At 47.2% G+C, this 21,931-nt stretch overlaps 1 protein-coding gene and 1 pseudogene across 2 annotated transcripts in view; one reads left to right on the top strand and one right to left on the bottom strand.

The window, feature by feature from the left end:
* epb41l4b (erythrocyte membrane protein band 4.1 like 4B) overlaps positions 1–21,931 on the top strand; it is a 506,687-nt gene that overhangs the window by 390,303 nt on the left and 94,453 nt on the right. Inside the window, exon 18 of one of the 2 annotated variants that reach the window (XM_038797675.1) lies at positions 6,971–7,084. In XM_038797675.1, the coding sequence (XP_038653603.1) occupies positions 6,971–7,084 (114 nt within the window). Of the gene's footprint in view, positions 1–6,970; positions 7,097–21,931 lie in introns of both variants that reach the window. The other variant, XM_038797674.1, reaches the window with a different exon arrangement.
* On the bottom strand, positions 18,850–19,068 carry LOC119966720 (annotated as a pseudogene).

Genomic DNA, 21,931 nt, shown 5'->3' with positions numbered 1-21,931 from the left:
CCAGCCTTAAAGAAATGATGCCATACTGGCTATCTGCTACAGGATTAGGGCTAAAGTAGTGCCACAAGGGTTTTCTGATGCTTAATCAGATTTCCATATTAATTTCGAGAACACAAGATCTTCTACAGCTGCATCTTATTATACTGCATCAAGCTAAACAAAAGTTACACATAATGCCAGCCATTTTCAGACAATTCTTTCTTGCCTGTAGAGGTCTCCTGATACTATCACTATCTGCAACTTTCTACTTGTGTGTGCAGAAATGTAACTCCAGAACATCATTAGGCTATGGAAATCTCTTAAATACCACATTATAACTTCTGTCTTTCTGTGCTCCCAACAAGCACGAGGATCATTTGTTTGAAGCATTTCCAGTTCTTTGATTCCATGGAATCTACAATACAAAATAAAGATTTGTAGAACTCACATTTTCTTACTTGTGAACTCCTGGATTCCTTTCAATTGCCTGAGGTGATCGGAGAGGAACATTTCAATCCCTCCGCCCCTGCAATTGTCCTGTATTTAAAATCTGTTTTTCATCACACCCAGGAGAGTACATAGCTCTGAGTGGTTAGGAATTGAGTATATTATGATGCATAGAGCACAACAACAGGTTGGGTGAACCAGTAGGTGTTTACCCACCTGTCATATTTTATGTTTGTAATTGTCAAAAAGAAGATCAAGAAGTGACACATGCGAGCTAATTAGGTAGAATACTCTTCAACAGTAGACACCCGATTTGTGATTGAAGTCAGCCGTTCAATTAGAGAAATGAAATTTCCGTTCCACTGAAAGAGTTATTTGTCCGCAGTTGGTTTGGTTATTAAATAATCATAGCCAAGAATCCAACTAAACGATGAGCATCAGTTGTTTTGAATTCTTGTATATGTTAATAATGTTAAAATTAGCAAGTAGCTGCTTGGTCATCACTGCTACTCTTCTTGCCAGCAATTCAGCTTGTTACAATGCATAGAACATAGAACATAGAACAGTACAGCACAGAACAGGCCCTTCGGCCCTCGATGTTGTGCCGAGCCATGATCACCCTACTCAAACCCACGTATCCACCCTATACCCGTAACCCAACAACCCCCCCCTTAACCTTACTTTTTAGGACACTACGGGCAATTTAGCATGGCCAATCCACCTAACCCGCACATCTTTGGACTGTGGGAGGAAACCGGAGCACCCGGAGGAAACCCACGCACACACGGGGAGGACGTGCAGACTCCACACAGACAGTGACCCAGCCGGGAATCGAACCTGGGACCCTGGAGCTGTGAAGCATTTATGCTAACCACCATGCTACCGTGCTGCACCATGCAGATGGCAGTCTGGATTTTAATCCTTGAGATGGGTAAAGGGAGTCAGGAAAATTCCCAGCTCGGCTCACCTGCCTCAGGAGAAAGGGTCTGCCAAGGCGGGAGCTGGGTATGGGCTGGAGTCAGGCCATCCGATCTGGAAAGAAGTGCGGAGGCAGCCACAGGGCTTGTCGGGTCCCAAGGTGAGCTACTTAAAAGGCTTGCCTTGGTTGCGTGTCTCAGTGAAAGAGAAACAGAGGCACTCCATCCCTCACCTCCTCACATACCCTCTCCCTCCAAACACTCCCCATGCCCCACCTATGCCATCTAATGCCCTCCACACCCATGCCCCCTCTGTGAGGTTCTGCACTTCCACCCACCCCTTATGTCGCTTCTTGCCCCCCTATGCAAGGCTCTGCCATCCATCCACCCTTTATGCCGTTAGGGGCAGCAGGGTAGCATGGTGGTTAGCATAAATGCTTCACAGCTCCAGGGTCCCAGGTTCGATTCCCGGCTGGGTCACTGTCTGTGTGGAGTCTGCACGACCTCCCCCTGTGTGCGTGGGTTTCCTCCGGGTGCTCCGGTTTCCTCCCACAGTCCAAAGATGTGCGGGTTAGGTGGATTGGCCATGCTAAATTGCCCTTAGTGTCCTAATAAAAGTAAGGTTAAGGGGGGGGGGGTTGTTGGGTTACGGGTATAGGGTGGATACGTGGGTTGAGTAGGGTGATCATGGCTCGGCACAACATTGAGGTCTGAAGGGCCTGTTCTGTGCTGTACTGTTCTATGTTTATGTTCCCTCATATTCTTTATGCCAGACTCTGGCAGTTGCATCAAGTTGACCCGCTGTACACTTTCTACAACCAATGAACACCACAGTGTAAAGTGGGATGTTTAAAAGAAAAGGGCTGAAAAATGTAATCCATTGATCACTTTCTCCAATGAGAAAACGGTCTGGACAACAAGCTAACAAAATTGTGAATCATTCAGGCTGATTGAAATTTCAAAAAACACAGACCACAAATATTTTGAAACCATTTACTTACATCAATAAATATGAAACTGCAGAGATCAGAGAGCCTGAGCTGTAAATCAAACATTGTTTTCTTTGGATAGCAGGTGTTCTGTTGTTCTAATAGATGTTGGGATTCTCAACTAAGTGTACATAGTAAGGGTAGATGGAAGGGAAGATCCTGGCAGAAGGGAGAAAAGGAGATTTTTGAACTTACCTTTTAAAAGGCCCCTTTTGCACACTAGGATGCATGACTCCTATGAGGGGCCATGAACCATAACTCCATAAAAACCTGGCTTGACTCCATAAAAATTGTGGAGAAGTAGGAGCTATCTATCTCCTCAGTGGAGCCAGCCAGGTCGGCAGTACAGTATATGGACTTCGAACAGGAAGCAGTCGCATTCTTCAAAGGTACTCTCAAAAATCGAACAACTCCGGAATGGCACCAATTATTGCAGAATCAGGAACTGCCCACCATTTTTAAGTGGCACCCAAGTCAACCTAAATGAGTTATGAGTTTGGTCAATGTTTTTTATTCTGTTATGTTAGTCATGAAAATAATTTATGTCTTTCAATTTTCCTGATATACTTGAAGAGGTTAAGCAGTGACATGTTTTAAGGCCTAATGAGAGCAGCGGGAGTTTAACATGCTCCTCAGCCTTCACTAATGGCCTTCTCTTCAGGAGACTGGTGATAGGGGAAGTCTGCGTCAGGATTTCTAGGTGGGAACTTGTACCCAGTGACCTTTTGGCAGAAAACTGCTTTCAACTTTAACGGCAAATTTGGCCTTCATACTTTTTTCTGATTAAATTAGACATAATTTTAGCATTAATTTCCTCAGACATTTTTATGGGCTCTCTATTTTCTGGCATAAAATAAAAGTATCGTAAAACTAGAGTCCCTCCCAAGTTCTCAAAAATTGCTGAAATGCTGCAGTTTTCCTTCCAATTTCAATCAGAAACCACGCTGATTTCACTGATAGAAGGTAAGATCATACAGACAATTAAGTCAATAAAATACTAATAGGTTGACTGGTTAAATACAGTATTGGATGTTAAAAATTGTTGGTGGTTCACAACATTCTATTGGAAATTGCAATGAAAATTCCTGTGCCAACTTAGTCCTATATATAATCCCTCTTATAACCGTGACCATGTTTACCTGAAATAACTTGTCATGCCTGTACAGGGTATTGTAATAGACAGCATGATCGAATGGAAAGGTTTCTAAGTGTCATTTGTGGTGCGTTTTGCCGTGAGTCGTCCCCCCCCACCCCCCCCGATTCTGTTGGCAAGTTCCCAACCGCTATCGAACCACACTTTTTGAACCCTAGGAAGTTTCTCACTGGGCTAGCCCATGATTAGAATTATTTTTATCACTGGGGAGCTGAACCTGCTGGCCAGACCAGGCCACCATTTTGAAAGGGTGTACCAATCTCTAAGTGAACTTGTGGGTCCCCAACACCCCCTCCCCCCCCCCCCCCCCGCCCATAGACAATGTCACCCCTCACGCATATGGGCATTACCCCACCCTCCCAAGTGATGACACCCCCGTACAGGGTCCCTGCCACCCTTTATTCAGTCCCCCATACACACTTCCAGGCCCCCCACCCTTCAAGCCCCTGCAACCTCCCAGAGGTTACTTCTTACCTGCCCTGCACTCCCTCACCCTTCATACCCATTCTCACCCTCCTTTCATGGGTATTGCCCCCCTATGGTAGGCCCTGATGCTTGGCAGCACTGTCCTGACATCTGGGCACCATTGCACTGCCACCCTGGCAGTGCTCCTGCCGTCTTTGCAGTGCCACCTGGGCATCTTGATAGTGCCAACCTGCCAGTGCCAAGGTGCTGCATTCCAGGGGGAGAGCCAGGGGGCCACCCTGCACAGTCTCTGACCACGCAGAGGACTTCGCTGGCCCGGGGGACTGGGAGACACCCCCTCCCCCGGGTTTTGTTCCACCTGGTCCACATTTGTGTGTAGCAGTACTAAACGATGCCTGGCTGAGGTCTCCCTTGGGAGGCCGGTAGATCCTGGGTGAGCGCGCCTAAGTAGGTTTGGTCAATGGCTGTGGAGTATCCCACGGGAGGCTTCACAAGGCATCTACCACCATGCCACACTCCGTTTGAGCACGAATCAGCAGGTAGATTGCACCCAGCGGGTATAAATGTTAGGCTTCGTTAATTTGCACAACATTATGTTTGGGATTTAACTAAATGGGAACAAAGTCCCATAGCGAGCACATTTAGCCACGTCTTTCCCGGACCTCGCAGCACCGAGAAACACGCTATAAAACAGTACACAGGTTAGATAGGGGGCCTCAGCGGGGAGTGCGCAGCTGAGGCTGTACATAGCCCCATTTTGTACACTGAACAGTTCCACTCAACGGAACTCCTCAGTGTAGTGAGAGATCGGCGCGCCACCAATCTCTAGAGCCACTAACTTGACCCCAACCCCTCACAAGCCCCAACACACTATGGGAGGCACCAATCACACAAGGTGCAAAAAATGCCACCTGCGCACCTTGGCAGTGCCAAGCTGGCACCTAGTTGGCAGTGCCTGGGTGACAAGCTGGCACCTAGGTGGCAATGCCAGGGTGCCTGGGTGACACCAGAAGTGCTCCAGGGGCATGCACCTGGGGCCTCCAAACCCCTGGGAAACTCCCACGAGTGCCATTGTGTCTGGTCCCCATTTGTGGAGACCACTACTGAACGGCGCTCGCCCAACGCCTCCGAGGTGAAGGGGATAGATCTCAATGCCTCGGGTATTTCAGGAATCTGCACATTAAAGTGAGACTAGTTGACTAGCGGTCTCACTTTAATATGTAGATTTGCCTAAAAGTGATCCCACCCACAATGGGCGAGATTTACATTGCAACGTTTTGCAAGATCGTGTTGGATCTCACGAGGAGTTACGAGCCACGTCGATCCCGGGAGCAGGGTCTCCTGGCTTCTATTGGCAACGCTGGGCTGCGGCAAACTGCTTTTCGGGTGCAGCGTGGCATGGCCATTCGATCGCGCCCTATGTCATATCTGAGGAATAGGCCTGGAGATGTTAGTTCCAAATTCAGAATAGTAGAAATCTTGCTATTAAAGCTGAGCATTTCTTGCCTTACCAAAAGTACAAGCTAAAGTATTGGAACAAATTCACTGAAGATATCAGGACCTTTAAAGTACTGTTGATTGTATAAAATTGAGAGCTGTGTAGTTCTTTTTTGAGATTAGGATTGCTGCTGAAAAGGTTTTCTTGTAACAAGTAGCCTCCATCCCTTCCCACTAAAATGGGACATATGCCCTGTTTAGGTAATTTTCCAATATCCAGTTGAGGTTTTTGCCTCATCCCACCATGACTGAAATCATCTTTGTCAACCTGACTTCACTCTGCCAGCCTCCCTTCCTGCATCTTTCCTTTTATTTCCTTTGTCCTGTGCCTGATTCTCCCCCTCCATTTTGTCTGCCTCCCCGCCTACATTTCTAACTTTTTTCTCTTTCCATTCATTTTGATCCAATTGTTCCCTCACCTGAAGACAGCACTTGATCACGTGCCATGCTGATGCAAGAAGATGCAGAATAATTTTAAGACAGAATTTATTTTTTCATGATTTTAAATGTCAAACAACATCAGACTACAGCCAGATTATTTGTATAACATCTGAAGAATTCTCATCATAGCTATGTTAGGATTTGAAAACAACAAGGAGAACTGTTTGAAACTTAACTGGGAACTTAAATATTGTGGGTACAAGAGCAGGGTAGAGGCTAGCTGATCTGCAGCAAGTAACTCACTTCCTGACTGCCCATTGCCTTTCCACCATCGACAAGGCACAAGTCAGAAGTGTGATGGAATGCTCTCCACTTGCCTGGATGAGTGCAGCTCCAACAACACTCGAGGAATGCCAGGACAGAGCTACCCGCTTGATCGCCACAACATCCACCAGCTGAACAATCACTCCTTCCACCACCTGCGCATTGGCAGCAGTGTTTACCATTTACAAGATGCTTTGCAGCAGCTTGCCAAGACTCCTTCAACAACACCTTCCAAATCTGCAAGCTGTACCACCTAAAATGAACAAAGGCACAGCTGCTTATGTGGGAACACCACTTCCTGCAAGTTGCCCTCTGTGGTGATATAGCCACTGTAGTTATGTGTACGTGCAGTAGGGGGATGTATGCCTGTACCTGTAATACAGGTTCCTCCGGGAAGCCCCTGCCGGCTAGCTCCGCCCACAGGGAGCTTGTGTATAAATATGCGTGTGAGTCACTCAGACCTTAGTCTACAGTTGCAGATGGAGGAATAGCATCGCACAGCAATAAAGCCTCGATTGTACTAGTCTCTCGTCTTAATTGTTAGCGCTACACCCTCCAAGTCACATACCATCCTGACTTGGGAGTACGTTACCGTTTCTTCCCTTAGATCACCTTGGATGAACCTACACCACATGGACTGAAGTGGTTCAAGAAGGTGGCTCACCTCTACCACCTCAATGCCAATTAGGGATGGGTGATAAAAGCTGGCTTTGCCAGCAATATCCATGAACATTTTTTTAAAAGTTTGATTTCTAAAAATGTATGGAACAAGTGGTGAAAAGGATGATTCTGTTTATAAAGTCAGCTAATATTCAAATGCCAACTTATAAATTAATGGAACTTGTTTGCAACCCCAGGGTGAGGAAAAGAAGCTGTTAGAAAAGGGGTTACATTCTCCTGCATCACCGTCTTCTATCCCTGATCAGATGAAGAGCAACATCATTAAAGCTCAGATGGATGCTGCACTGAAGGTGGGAGCCCAGGTGAAGTATTACATTTTATAATCTATTTTCTATAATTGCGTGCTGTACTAAAACAGTAGCTTGGCAATGTCAGAGTCTTTTAGCATCAAGAATCTGAGATATTTACAACCAATTCAAACAGACAAAACAAAATCCTGCATGTAATACACATCCTTTCAAAGCCATTACACACTTAAGGGCATCACACATATTGAAAGTAAAATTAAAGTTTCAGCTGTTAAATTAAGATTTAGATTTATTGTCACGTGTACCAAGGTGCAGTGAAAAGTATTGCTCTGCGTACAGTCCAGACAGATCATTCCATCCATGAAAAAACATAATGGATGTAGGAAGAGGATCTGTGGGGAGAGCTTACTGAGAGTCGCACTGCTCCGGCGCCATCTTGATTCAACATCGAGACACCAATAGTGAAAAGAAGTCTTAAAAGCATTTCAAAGATAGCTACCAATTAAACACAAAGCTAAGAAATCAAATGCTTGTTACTTTTATTGTTTCAAAGGTAAACAATCCAAACTGCAAGTAGCTGAAGCAATTACACAAAGAATCAGAGTACCCCCCCCCCCCCCCCCCCCCCCCCCGGGGGCCTGGCAGCTTTCCCGTTTACTGATTCCCCCCCACCCCAACCTTACTGATGCCAACCAGCCTGATGCTCCTTCTACAATGCTAGGAGCGGAACCTGTGGAACCCTGGCTTCAGCCTTCTGTGTCTGCTATTCTCTTCCACTCACTGTCCATTTGGCTGGCTGCCAGTCGGAAGCAGCCTCGCAATATGTTAATAAAACACCGTTGTTAAGATTGGCAGGGCTCTATTATAATCCTGGCCTTGCAGGGTCTTTGGCCAAAATTTGACTTCCCATGCGCCCTCCTCAAGTTCGTTATCTGTCAGATGAGTGGGCGTCTGGCTCCAGATTGCTGCTATTAGGAGAAGGAGGTTGCGGAGCGGAATCTGATCTTTGGTGGGGGGGCGGGGGGAGGCTTAGCTGATTATGGGCCCAATTGTGAATGGTATACTGGTACGCCTAAATGAAAACAAAACTGGTGGAAATATTGAGCATATCAGGCAGTATCCGTGGAGAGAGAAAAATAATTAATATTAAAGGTCAAAAATCTTCCCCCAGAATGGGAAAAAGTTATAGATTTAACAGATTTGAAGCAGGTGCCGGCTCCAACCCGCCCATGCACGGCTGACGTCACGACGGCTGACGGCTCAAACCCACGCATGCGCGGTGGTCGTCTTCCCCTCCGCTGTCCCGCAAGATGTGGCGGCTTGATCTTGCATGGGCAGCGGAGGTGAAAGAGTGCATCGCTTTGAGATGCCGGCCCGACGATCGGTGGGCACCGATCGCGGGCCAGTCCCCTCCCGAGCACGGCCGTGGTGCTCACTCCCCTCTCCGCCCCCCACAAGCTTCAAACGGGCCTTTGGCGCCCATGTTCACGACGGCAGCGACCAGGTGTGGTTGCCGCCGTCGTGAACCGGTCAGGAACGGCAGACGCTAGGCCCATCCGGGTCGGAGAATCGGCGGTCGCCGTGAAAAACGGCGAGCGGCGATTCTTCCGAGCGGGGGGATGGGAGAATCGTGGGGGGCGCCAGGGGGGCGTGAAATGAGTCACCCGGCCCTCCTGCTATTCTCCCACCCGGCGTGGGGAGCGGAGAATCGCGCCCGTTTGGGCAGAAGGTATGTACTGAAATTGTTGACTGAGTTTGGAATGCGGTAAATACCAAATGGAGAATTGCTGTCCCTGGAATTGAATTTTATTGGAACAGTATAGGAGGCCAAGGGCAGAGGATTTAAAATAAAAATGGGCAGAGAATTAAAATGACAGGTAAAAATACAGGTAGAGTACCTCATATCTGGCTACAAAAACCGGCCATGTCAAAAACGGACATTTTGTTCCCCTGTTCCACCACCACATCTGGCAGCATCTGTGGGGAGAGAGACAGTTAATGTGTTGAGTCCAATAGGACTGTTCTTTGGAGTGGCACTGGATTTGAACATTAACTCTGTTTCTTTCCCCACAGCTGCTTCCTGACCCACTGAGGCTTTCCAGTATTTTCTGTTTTTATTTTCCATAGTATTTCACTTTTATTTAAGGTGTAGCAGAGACCACAAAGAACAAAAGACTCTTGCAGAATCCAGTGGGCAGAATATTTAGCTATATGCTGTACTTGGGATCAGGACATTTGCCTATTCTTGCTACAAGTACCTGTGTTGCGTTTCGATGCCATTAAAGACACCCAAATAGTAGCCCGCAGGCTAAAATTCAAACATTGTACTTTTCCCAAAAGCCTTTTAAGTTCTATGGGCACTAGTTATATTCTTGCAGCTGGCCCTAATCAATTCAAAGTGTGTTATTAAGGAATACTGTATAATATTGTATGAATAGAAAAGCAAGAGTTTTCAGTTACAGCTACAGGGTATTGTTAACACCATTTTAGTTGGGTATTTTAAAATTTTAAACAGGATGTGCTAATGTAGGGAAGTGGGGGAGGGCTGAAAGGGTTATTAAATGCAATGCATGAGAGGTGTATTAATATGGCAGAAACATGGCCGTTAACCTAAAGTGCTTTGCAATCTTGTCAGTTGGTTTTCCCACATCTCCTAGTCACTGAATTAAGGAACGGTATTTTCTGGCAGTTCACACAGGTAGGATTCTATGGTCCCACAATGCCACACCCCTGCTGTGGATTTTGTAGTGGTGAGGGGTGCATTCAGCGGGAAACCCCATTGAGGGCAGCACGGTAGCATTGTGGATAGCACAATCGCTTCACAGCTCCAGAGTCCCAGGTTCGATTCCGGCTTGGGTCACTGTCTGTGTGGAGTCTGCACATCCTCCCCGTGTGTGCGTGGGTTTCCTCCGGGTGCTCCGGTTTCCTCCCACAGTCCAAAGATGTGCAGGTTGGGTGGATTGGCCATGATAAATTGCCCTTAGTGTCCAAAATTCTATGATTAACCTAGGATAAAAGTTCGGCACAACATCGTGGGCCGAAGGGCCTGTTCTGTGCTGTATTTCTCTCTCTCTCTCTCTCTCTCTTGGGTAGGGTGCTCTTTCCAGGAGCTGGTGCAGACTCGATGGGCCGAATGACCTCCTTCTGCACTGTAAATTCTATGATCTATGACAATGGCGATTCCAGAACATCCTGCTGCCAGCCACTGGCGAGCTTCCCTCCACCGCTGCAGAACAGAGGGGGAGGAAAATTCCTGCCCACTGTGTTCAAATTTGAATTAAGGTGTTTGATTTTTTTTCTGCACACTGGCAAATTCCAAAATCTGGCACGGACTTCGTCCTAAAATTGCAGGATTTGAGGTACCTCAACCTATTACAGTATTTAAATTCGGTAACCACCTTTGGAGAGCAACTTACCTGCTTGCATCACTGTTGGAGGTAGTTGGGGATCTCCAATTCTCTTTCTATTTTAATTTCATCTCCCCCAGTCCTGGCCTGTCCTGGGGAAGGAGGTTAAAACTAGCTCTATTTTCTCCATTTCCTGCACTGCTCATGGATTATCCTGTCTTTTTGACAGATGAGTGTTCAGCAGAAAGTTGGTGTTGGAGTGATGGATGAGGCATTGGCTTTGCTTTGCCATGCTTGCTTGTCCTGAAGGAAATTGACTCTGTTCTCCTCAAATATTGAAATTTCTCAACAACAGAGACTTTTCCATTTGGATAAAAGCAAATTACTGCGGATGCTGGAATCGGAAACCAAAGAGAAAATGCTGGAAAATCTCAGCACGTTTGGCAGCTGTGGTGAATGTATTTCACCTAATGCATGAACTGTCTGTACTGTCTGTATAATGATGTGACCCATGACCTGGAAGTGATGATACGGGCTACTTCCAGGTACTGTACTGGAACCCCGGTGGCCTCCGCCTCTGGCTCCACCCTCACCGGGGCCATATAGAGTCCGGCCACCTGTGGGTGGCACTCATTTGTACAGCTGATGCTGGCAGGCGAGTTCATGGACGTTAAAGCCTAATGTTCACTCGTTCTCACGGTCTCACAGTGAATTGATGGTATAACAATTTAATATCCATAGACGGCATCATGGAAACCACTCTAAAGCCAGATAAGCTCGAACTTGATGCTCGCGCATCAGAAGCCAAGGAGATCTTTGAACATTGGCTTTGCTGCTTCGAGGCCTACCTCGATTCCTTCACAACGCCTCCCACTGAAACCCTCAAGCTGCGACTCCTCCACGCTCGGGTGAGCCATCGAATCTCCGTGATGGTCAAGAAAGCGGCCACGTACGAGGCGGTGGTTGCAACCCTCAAGGCGCATTTCGTGAAGGCTGTAAACGAGGTGTACACCCGACATCTCCTCACGACTCGCCGTCAACGCGCTGGGGAATCGCTAGATGAGTACCTGGAAAAACTGACTCTACTCACGAGGAACTGCAGCTACCTGGACGTGACGGCGGAGGAACACATGAACCTACAGATCCGGGACACCTACGGGGCTGGGGTCTGATCGAACAGTGGTCCCGTTTTCCAGTAAGCAGCGCTTGCTGCAAAACGGGACCACTGACCTGCGGGACACGGTAAAGCTAGCTACTTCGTTAGAGGTGGCCTACCAGAACCTCAGTGCATTCCCCGCGGACTCGGCGAACCCCTCGTGGATGCCATCATCGCAACCCCCGTCGGACCCGACAACGTCGCAGACCTGTGCTGTGCGGCTGCCAGTCCAGCCCGGGGAACCGCATGCTACTTCTGCGGTCAGGGGCAACACCCCCGGCAGCATTGCCCAGCCTGCACAGCGACGTGCAGCGACTGTGGGGGAAAAGGGACACTTCGCCAGAGTCTGTCTAGGCCGACCTAAAGCCCAGAAATCGAACACTCACCATGCCCGACCTGTGGACTCACAGGCCCACAGACCCCGCAACGTGACTGCCTCGTGCGACTCGTGGGGGCTGCCATATTGCCCACCGGCTCCAACAACAGCCGACACATGCGACCGATGGGGGCGGCCATCTTGAACGCCATCTTCGACCTGGTCCGACATGTGCGACTCATGGGGGCCGCCATCTTGGTCGCCATTTTCAACCCAGCCCGATTCGTGTGACTCATGGGGGCGGCCATTTTGTGACCCCGACTACACTGACAGCGCTGGCTACCCGCAGCTGGGCGCAGTCACCCTCGACCAGTCGCAGCTGAAGCGCTTGAAAAACTCAGTGATGGTCGTCCGGGTCAATGGGCACGAGACCCCCTGCCTTTTTGACTCCGGGAGCACGGAAAGTTTTGTTCACCCTGACATGGTAAGGCACTGCTCCCTTCCCATATACGCCAGATCCGGGGGTTCTGTATCGCTAACCACGCGAGTATGTCCGTTTTAAGTTGTACGTCCTCCCTAGTATTCAGAATAAGGTAAATGAGTTGATGGCGCAAATCATCGTGAATGACTATGACTTAGTGGCCATTACTGAAACATGGTTAAAGTATTGTCAAAACTGGGAGTTAAATATCCGAGGGTATCAAACTGTTTGGAAGGACAGAGTGGATGGTAAGGGAGGTGGTGTAGATCTGTTATTCAAGGATGACATCCGGGCAATAGAAAGGGATGACATTGGTGCTATGGAGGATAAGGTTGAATCCATTTGGGTGGAAATCAGGAATAGGAAGGCGAAAAAGTCACTGATAGAAGTAGTTTATAGGCCACCAAATAGTAACATTATGGTGGGGCAGGCAATAAACAAAGAAATAACTGATGCATGTAGAAATGGTACAGCAATTATCATGGGGGATGTTAATCTACATGTTGATTGGTTTAACCAGGTCGGTCAAAGCAGCCTTGAGGAGGAGTTTATAGAATGTATCCGCGATAGTTTCCTAGAACAGTATGTAATGGAACCTACAAGGGAACAAGCGGTCCTAGATCTGATCCTGTGTAATGAGACAGGATTGATTCATGATCTCATAGTTAGGGATCCTCTCGGAAGGAGTGATCACAATATGGTGGAATTTAAAGTACAGATGGAGGGTGAGAAGATAAAATCAAACACTAGTGTTTTGTGCTTAAACAAAGGAGATTACACTGGGATGAGAGAAGAGCTAGCTGAGGTAGACTGGGAGCAAAGACTTTATGGTGGAACAGTTGAGGAATAGTGGAGAACCTTCCAAGCGATTTTTCACAGTGCTCAGCAAAGGTTTATACCAACAAAAAGGAAGGACGGTAGAAAGAGGGAAAATCGACCGTCGATATCTAAGGAAATAAGGGAGAGTATCAAATTGAAGGAAAAAGCATACAAAGTGGCAAAGATTAGTGGGAGACTAAAGGACTGGGAAATCTTTAGGGGGCAACAGAAAGCTACTAAAAAAGCTATAAAGAAGAGTAAGATAGATTATGAGAGTAAACTTGCTTAGAATATAAAAACAGATAGTAAATGTTTCTACAAATATTTAAAACAAAAAAGAGTGGCTGAGGTAAATATTGGTCCTTTAGAGGATGAGAAGGGAGATTTAATAATGGGAGATGAGGAAATGGCTGAGGAACTGAACAAGTTTTTTGGGTTGGTCTTCACAGTGGAAGACACAAATAACATGCCAGTTACTGATAGAAATGAGGCTATGACATGTGAGGACCTTGAGATGATTGTTATCACTAAGGAGGTAGTGATGGGCAAGCTAATGGGACTAAAGCAGACAAGTCTCCTGGCCCTGACGGAATGCATCCCAGAGTGCTAAAAGAGATGGCTGGAGAAATTGCAAATGCACTAGTGATAATTTACCAAAATTCACTAGACTCTGGGGTGGTCTCGGCAGATTGGAAATTGGCAAACGTGACACCACTGTTTAAAAAAGGAGGTAGGCATAAGGTGGGTAATTATAGGCCAGTGAGCTTAACTTCGGTAGTAGGGAAGATGCTGGAATCTATCATCAAGGAAGAAATAGCGAGGCATCTGGATGGAAATTGTCCCATTGGGCAGGCGCAGCATGGGTTCATAAAGGGCAGGTCGTGCCTAACTAATTTAGTGGAATTATTTGAGGACATTACCAATGCGGTAGATAATGGATGTGGTATATCTGGATTTCCAGAAAGCCTTTGACAAGTTGCCACACAAAAGGTTGCTGCATAAGATAAAGATGCATGGCATTAAGGGTAAAGTAGTAGCATGGATAGAGGACTTGTTAATTAATAGAAAGCAAAGAGTGGGGATTAATGGGTGTTTCTCTGGTTGGCAATCAGTAGCTAGTGGATCAGTGATCAGGGATCAGTGTTGGGCCCACAATTGTTCACCATTTACATAGATGATTTGGAGTTGGGGACCAAGTGCAATGTGTCCAAGTTTGCAGACGACACTAAGATGAGTGGTAAAGCAAAAAGTGCAGAGGATACCGGAAGTCTGCAGAGGGATTCGGATAGGTTAAGTGAATGGGCTAGGGTCTGGCAGTTGGAATACAATGTTGACAAATGAGAGGTTATCCATTTTGGTAGGAATAACAGCAAAAGGGATTATTATTTAAATGATAAAATATTAAAACATGCTGCTGTGCAGAGAGACCTGGGTGTCCTAGTGCATGATTCGCAAAAAGTTGGTTTACGGGTGCAACAGGTGATTAAGAAGGCAAATGGAATTTTGTCCTTCACTGCTAGAGGGATGGAGTTTAAGACTAAGGAGGTCATGCTGCAATTGTATCAAGGGTTAGTGTGGCCACACCTGGAGTATTGTGTTCAGTTTTGTTCTCCTTACCTGAGAAAGGACGTACTGGCACTGGAGGGTGTGCAGAGGAGATTCATGAGGTTAATCCCAGAGTTGAAGGGGTTGGATTACGAGGAGAGGTTGAATAGACTGGGACTGTACTCGTTGGAATTTAGAAGGATGAGGGGGGATCTTATAGAAACATCTAAAATTATGATTGGAATAGATAGTACAGATGCGGGCAGGTTGTTTCCACTGGCGGGTGAAAGCAGAACTAGGGGGCATAGCCTCAAAATAAGGGGAAGTAGATTTAGGACTGGGTTTAGGAGGAACGTTTTCACCCAAAGGGTTGTGAATCTATGGAATTCCTTGCCCAGTGAAGCAGTTGAGGTTCTTTCATTAAATGTTTTTAAGATGTAGATAGTTTTTTGAAGAATAAAGGGATGAAGGGTTATGGTGTTCGGGCCAGAAAGTGGAGCTGAGTCCACAAAAGATCAGCCATGATCTCATTAAATGGCGGAGCAGACTCGAGGGGCCAGATATCCTACTCCTGCTCCTAGTTCTTATGTTCTTATGTTCTCACCTCACCCCCCCCCCCCCCCCCCCCCCCCCACCCTACTGCTTGGATTAGACTTCCAGTCACTGAAGACTGACTCTGCAGTTTGGCGGACCCTTACCCCCCTCTCACGGTATGCAGCCTCGCAACCCTCAAGGTCTCCCCCCCCCCCCCTTCGCTCTTTGTGAACCTCACTCCCGACTGTAAGCCCATCACCGCCAGGAGCAGGCGGTACAGTTCCCAAGGTATGGCTTTTATCAAGTCGAAGGTCCAGCGACTGTTGAGTGAAGGGTTCATCGAGACTAGCAACAGCCCCTGGAGAGCGCAAGTGGTGGTCATCCGGACCGGGGAAAAGAACCGGATGGTTGTAGACTACAGCCAGACTATTAACTGGTTCACGCAACTGGATGCGTACCCCCTCCCCCCCATTGTGGAAATGGTCAACCAGATCGCACAGTACCGTGTGTTCTCAACGGTCGAACTGAAGTCGGCCTACCACCAGCTCCCAATCCACCCAGAAGAACGCCACTACACTGCTTTTGAAGCAGCCGACCAACGCTTCCACTTCCTCAGGGTCCCCTTCGGTGTCACTAACGGGGTCTCAATCTTTCAGAGAACGATGGACCGAATGGTGGACCAGTACGGTTTGCGGGCTACATACCCATACTTGGACAATGTCATAATCTGCGGCCATGATCAGCAGGACCATGACGCCAACCTTCAGAGGTTCCTCCAGACCACCCAATCCCGCAACCTCACGTACAACAAAGAGAAGCGCGTTTTCCACACTACACGACTGGCCATGCTCGGCTACGTCGTGGAGAATGGAGTCATAGGGCCCGACCCCGACCGTATGCGCCCCCTCACGGAACTCCCCCTTCCCCACAGCCTCAAGGCCCTCAAACGATGCCTGGGGCTGTTCTCCTACTACGCCCAGTGGATCCCCAACTATGAGGATAAAGCCCACCCACTTATTCAAACCACCACTTTTCCCCTGACGGCTGAGGCCCGCTTGGCCTTCAGCCGCATCAAGACCAAAATCACCAAGGCCGCTATGCACGCGGTGGACGAGTCCATCTCCTTTCAGGTAGAGATGCATCAGACGTCGCACTAGCCGCCACACTGAACCAGGCAGTAGAATTCTTCTCTAGAACCCTCCACGCTTCCGAGATCCCACACTCCTCGGAAGCACAAGCCATAGTGGAAGCCGTGCAGCACTGGAGGCACGACCTAGCCGGTAGGAGGTTCACCCTCGTCACTGACCAGCGGTCGTTTGCCTTCATGTTTGACAACGCACAATGGGGCAAAATAAAAAATGACAAAATCCTAAGGTGTAGGATCAAACTCTCCACCTACAATTACGATATCATGTATCGTCCTGAGAAGCTCAACGAGCCCCCAGATGCCCTGTCCGAATTCACATGTGCCAGCGCACAAGATGACCGACTTCGGGCGATCCACAATGACCTCTGTCACCCGGGGGTCACCTGGCTTACCCATTTTATTAAGGCCAGAAATATGCCCTTCTCCCCTGAGGAGGTCAAGGCCATGACCAGGGACTGCCAGGTCTGCGTGAAGTGCAAACCGCACTTCTACCGGCCAGACAAGGCCCGCCTGGTAAAGGCCTCACGGCCCTTTCAGCGCCTAAGTATGGACTTCAAAGGGCCCCTCCCCTCCACCAACCGTAATATATACTTTATAACCATCGTCAACGAGTACTCCCGCTTGACCTTCGCAGTTCCCTGCCCCGACATGACCTCTGCCACTGTGATAAAGGCACTGCACAGCATCTTCACACTGTTCGGTTTCCCTGCGTACGTCCACAGCGACTGGGGCTCCTCGTTCACATGAGCGACGAGCTACATCATTACCTGCACAGCAAAGGCATCGCGTCGAGCAGGACTACGATCTATAACCCGCAGGGAAACGGGCAGGTGGAGAGGGAGAACACAACGCTATGGAAGGCAGTCCTTCTGGCCCTCCGGTCTAGAAGTCTCCCGACGCCCCGCTGGCAGGAGGTCCTCCCCGGCGCCTTCCACTACATTAGATCACTCCTCTGCACAGCCACGAATGAGAACCCTCACAATCGCTTGTTTCTCTTCCCTAGGACGTCCATCTCCGGGGTCTCGCTTCCATCCTGGCTGACAACTCAGCGATCTGTCCTTCTTCGGAGGCACATGAGGAGCCATAAGACCGACCCCCTGGTCGAGAGGGTCCAGCTGCTGCACGCCAACCCCCAGTACACCTACATCGCGCACCAGGATGGACGGCACGATACGGTCTCCCTACGAGATCTGGCACCAGCTGGTTCCCCTGCCAACGCACCCCCCTCCCCGTTGCCTACAGCCACCCCCTGTGCCCCTTACGTCCCCCTGGGTCTTCTGTCTTGGCCCATACCGGCACTGCCGCCACCCGCCGCCCCCTTGCCTACCCCCACTCACCAACCGTCTCCGACATGCCGGACTGAGTCTCAAGCTCCAGACACGATGCCCCCAAAGTCACCATGGGCAACGACCGTGCCTGCCGCATCACCAGATCTGAGGAGGTGTAAAAGAATGATCCGGCCTCCAGACAGACTGAATCTCTAATGACCCCACGCCACCCCAGCTGCACTTGATTTTTTTTTAAACAGGGGGTGAATGTGGTGAATGTATTTCACTTAATGCATGAGCTTTCTGTATAATGATGTGACCCATGACCTGGAAGTGATGATACGGGCTACTTCCGGGTACTGTACTGGCACCCCGGTGGGCTCCCCCTCTGGCTCCGCCCTCACTGGGGCCATATATAGTCCGGCCACCTGTGGGTGGTACTCATTTGTACAGCCGACTCTGGCAGGCGAGTTCATGGATATTAAAGCCTAATGTTCACTCTTTCTCATGGTCTCACAGTGAATTGACGGTATAACAGCAGCATCTGTAGAGAGAAAAAAGAGCTAACGTTTCGAGTTGAGATGACCCTTTGTCAAAGCTTCTCCAGCATTTTCCTCTTTGTTTTCAATTTGGGTTTGTTCAAGGCTGTTTTTTCCGATGTATTGGGATACAGCTTGCAAGCTCTAAATTGTATTTATACCTAAGTTTTTGACATCCTGTGGTGCAGGTTCCCATGCTCAACTGGTTGTAGGATACTGCCTTTGGTAAATCACAGGACCGACCCAGCGAAGCTGAGCTCTGATGAGCAAAATTCCCTACACTATTGGACAAAAGAATTCCAGAGACAGAGTTCTGTTACACCTGAGGAAAGGCTTAGAGGGACATACTTGGCTGAGGGTGGGAGTAGAATCCTGCTCAGTCAGGATAAGCTTTGAAAATCATACTCTGGCTAGCCTGAACCCTTTTAACCCCAGTCTTCCCCACACGTATCTACTTTGAGTACTTTGCAGCCCAACTACTCATCCACTGATACTCAAGTTCTTCATGACCAACCAACCTGCTGCCCTCTCAATCAAGTGTTTCCCAATCTATCCAGAGTGCTTTGATTGATTCTGCTTGTTTGCGCCAGTCCTTTCCTGTCCTAACTGTGTGCTTACCCACTAGCCCAATTGAGTCCCAACTGGTTGATTTTTTAAAAGATGTTGTTCCTTTCTCAGAGTTACAAGGCCAATGCACAGAGTGGACGGGGCAAGCCCATAATCCATCCCCTTGCTTGATCCAAAAAACAATTCGAATTCAATTCATGGTCACCACAAAAGAGACAAACAAGATCCAAGCTGAAAAGAACAGGCATTGCACCTGATCTTGGACTTGATCCTATGCTTGATCTTAGCCAAAAAGCCGAGAAGCGATAATTGTCTACTTGATTGTTTGTGCTAAGTCCTGCTTGACCAGCTGGCTGGTGAAAGAGGAGAATGAAATGTTTGTAAGTCATGAGGAGGAGCTAGAAATTATAAGGAATGAGAAAAGTGAAGAAAAATAAATGAACATGAGAAAGGAATTGGGAGAGCTGTAAGAAATGAAGTAGAAGAGTGGGAATGAAAAGTGACAGAATAGAGAGAAAGACAAACGGCTCGAAAAAGGTGAAAGGGAGAAGACAACAAGGTGATCAGAACGAAGCCACATATTTCTATTCCACCCTGTCCCCAGCCCTCCTCACAGTACAATGCAAGGAAAGAATGATTATAGCACTAGGCACCAATCAGACCACCAGGGGCCATGTGGGTGACAGGGATGCATACTGAGCATATTGACATGTAATCACCTTTCTCTTGGGCAATAAAATGATAAACTCCTACAATATCACAACAATCAAACATTACCAGGTGGAAATTTTGTAAATTAAATTCATAAAAAGTTAGAAAAGTGGTGTTCATGCAGAGAAAAGATTCTTCAGGTCATTTGAATTTAGTTTAGTGTTACTCACGATATAACATCAATTCAAAAGAACTCTTGAGAATCAAGCTTTCCATGACATCTATTGATCAAAATTAGGAAGATATAGATTCTACATATTTTTGTTGGGGTTAATTGGCCTCTTGTTCAGGACAACCATCTTTCATATTTCTGAGACTGAAATTATTAAAACAAAGATCTCACACTCAATCTCTTCCTTTCTTCTGTTTTATTGTGTGTTTGGTGTCAAGAGGGTTTTTTGGGGATAGCCTATTCTCCCAAAATATGATGCTCGAGTAGCATCTGTAGTTTCTTAAAACTATTACTCATTGTTTACAGCAAGTATTTATACATTTTGCACGTTACAGCCTTCCAGACTTAACATTGCGTTGAACTCTCACCTCCATCTTCACCCCATTTTTATTTCTATCAATTTATTTTCATTGCAGCACGGTGGCACAGTGGTTAGCACTGCTGCCTCACAGAACCAGGGACGTGGGCTCAATTCCGGCCTAGGGTGACTGTCCATGTCGAATTCTCCCCATGTCTGCGTGGGTTTCCTCTGGTTGTTCCAGTTTCCTCCCACAGTCCAAAAATGTGTAGATGTATTGAACATGTTAAATTGCCCATTAATGTCCAAAGATGTGCAGGTTTGGTTGGGTTACAAGGGCAGGGTGGGGGGAGTGTGCCTAGGCAGAGTGGTCTTCCAGAGGGTCGGTGCAGACTCGATAGGCTGAATGGCCTCCTTTGGCACTGTAGGGATTCTATGATTCAACAACTTCAGATTGTGAACTCTCACCTCCACCTTCACCCCATTTTTATTTCTATCAATTTATTTTCATTTCCATCAATCCATTTGTCTCTCACCATTTTCTCCCCTTCTCCCACCCCACCCTACTAGGACCATCAGCTCACTGTTCCAAGTTGCCCTTGACACACTGCTTACCTCTGTTGTGCCATTAACACATTCTAATCTCTTAATATGCCATTACCAGCACCCTTCTTAGTCATTATCACCACCATTTCCAATTCCTTTGCCTTTTTGCCAACAATATCTTTGTCAATTTCCACCTATCGCTGGCCCTCTAACCGGCCCCACTGGTCTACACCCCCCCCCCCCCCCTCACAAAACAGTATAAATATCATCCTATTTCTATTTTTCTCTAGCTTTGACAAAGAGTCATCCAGACTCAAAACGTTAGCTCCGTTCTCTCTCCACAGATGCTGTCAGACCTGCTGAGTTTGTCCAGTGTTTTCTGTTTTTGTTTCAGATTCCAGCATCTGCAGTAATTTGCTTGGGAATAGTTTAAAGTTTGCCTTATGCTCTCAGTGTGGGAAGAGCAGCAACAACCTCTACACAAGACTGGAGCTTCTTTTCCTTCTGTAACGCTTTTCAGTCATATGATCTGACATTATTATTACATCAGCATTATGTATGTTCCTGATATTAACCCTTTACACCTTCCATTTCAGGATAACAAGAGGTGGTGCTGGAAACAAATGTGTCATTAAGTCACAATATTTCCTGTTTAAATTGGTAAACTTATCCTGAAATTCTCTTTTAAATTGTACAAAAGTAAAGGTGCATCTTGCATGAGACAATTTTAGCTACCATATTGACCGCCACTTAAATCCTTTGAAAATGAATACATTCCTGCAGTTATTTTTGCTAAGAATGTATTTACTGCAAACTGAAAACCCTCACAATCTGCTTTTCACTGGTGAAAAAGCAGTTTAGGACGTTGCAATTACTAGAATGTGTTGGCAGGTGCACTGGTGCAAGCTAGCTTTGTTTTACTGTACCGCATACAGGTAGATAATTTGATACCACAGGACTTGGTGGAATGTTGCTTCATTCACAACTTGTCAGACAACATTTCACTCTTGAAATATGAACAGTCTTGTTGATGAGATCATATTGCTAATCTGTTGTTACAAATGTACCTCAGAACAGCTGACCATTGCCTTTCCAAAGCAAGAGGCATTACTAACTTGCAAATGTGATAAAACACTAGGGTCGAAAGTATTGAAGATCTGTGAGATGTTACTTGCTGTGAGTTAGCAGACACTGTACCAAGTTTTCTAACTGTGGATGCTGATCCATCAGCAATAGGGGTGTTTTGGCGATTATTGAGAAGAGGAATCAAGGTCTGACTACAAGGAGATTGGGTTTCAAAGTATGTAAGCACCGGGAAAGGAGTTCTGGTTTTTTTCAGAAACACTAAAAGGGATGTTCTGGAAACATCGGTGAAGCTGTAACGGAGAAGGAGGACTGTCGGCCTGGAAGCATTGGAGTGACCTTGTGATTAGATAGTAAATG

The sequence above is a fragment of the Scyliorhinus canicula genome, chromosome 5 (genome assembly GCF_902713615.1).
Source record: "Scyliorhinus canicula chromosome 5, sScyCan1.1, whole genome shotgun sequence".
Lineage (NCBI taxonomy): Eukaryota > Metazoa > Chordata > Chondrichthyes > Carcharhiniformes > Scyliorhinidae > Scyliorhinus > Scyliorhinus canicula.
This window is presented reverse-complemented; position numbering and strand designations above follow the sequence as displayed.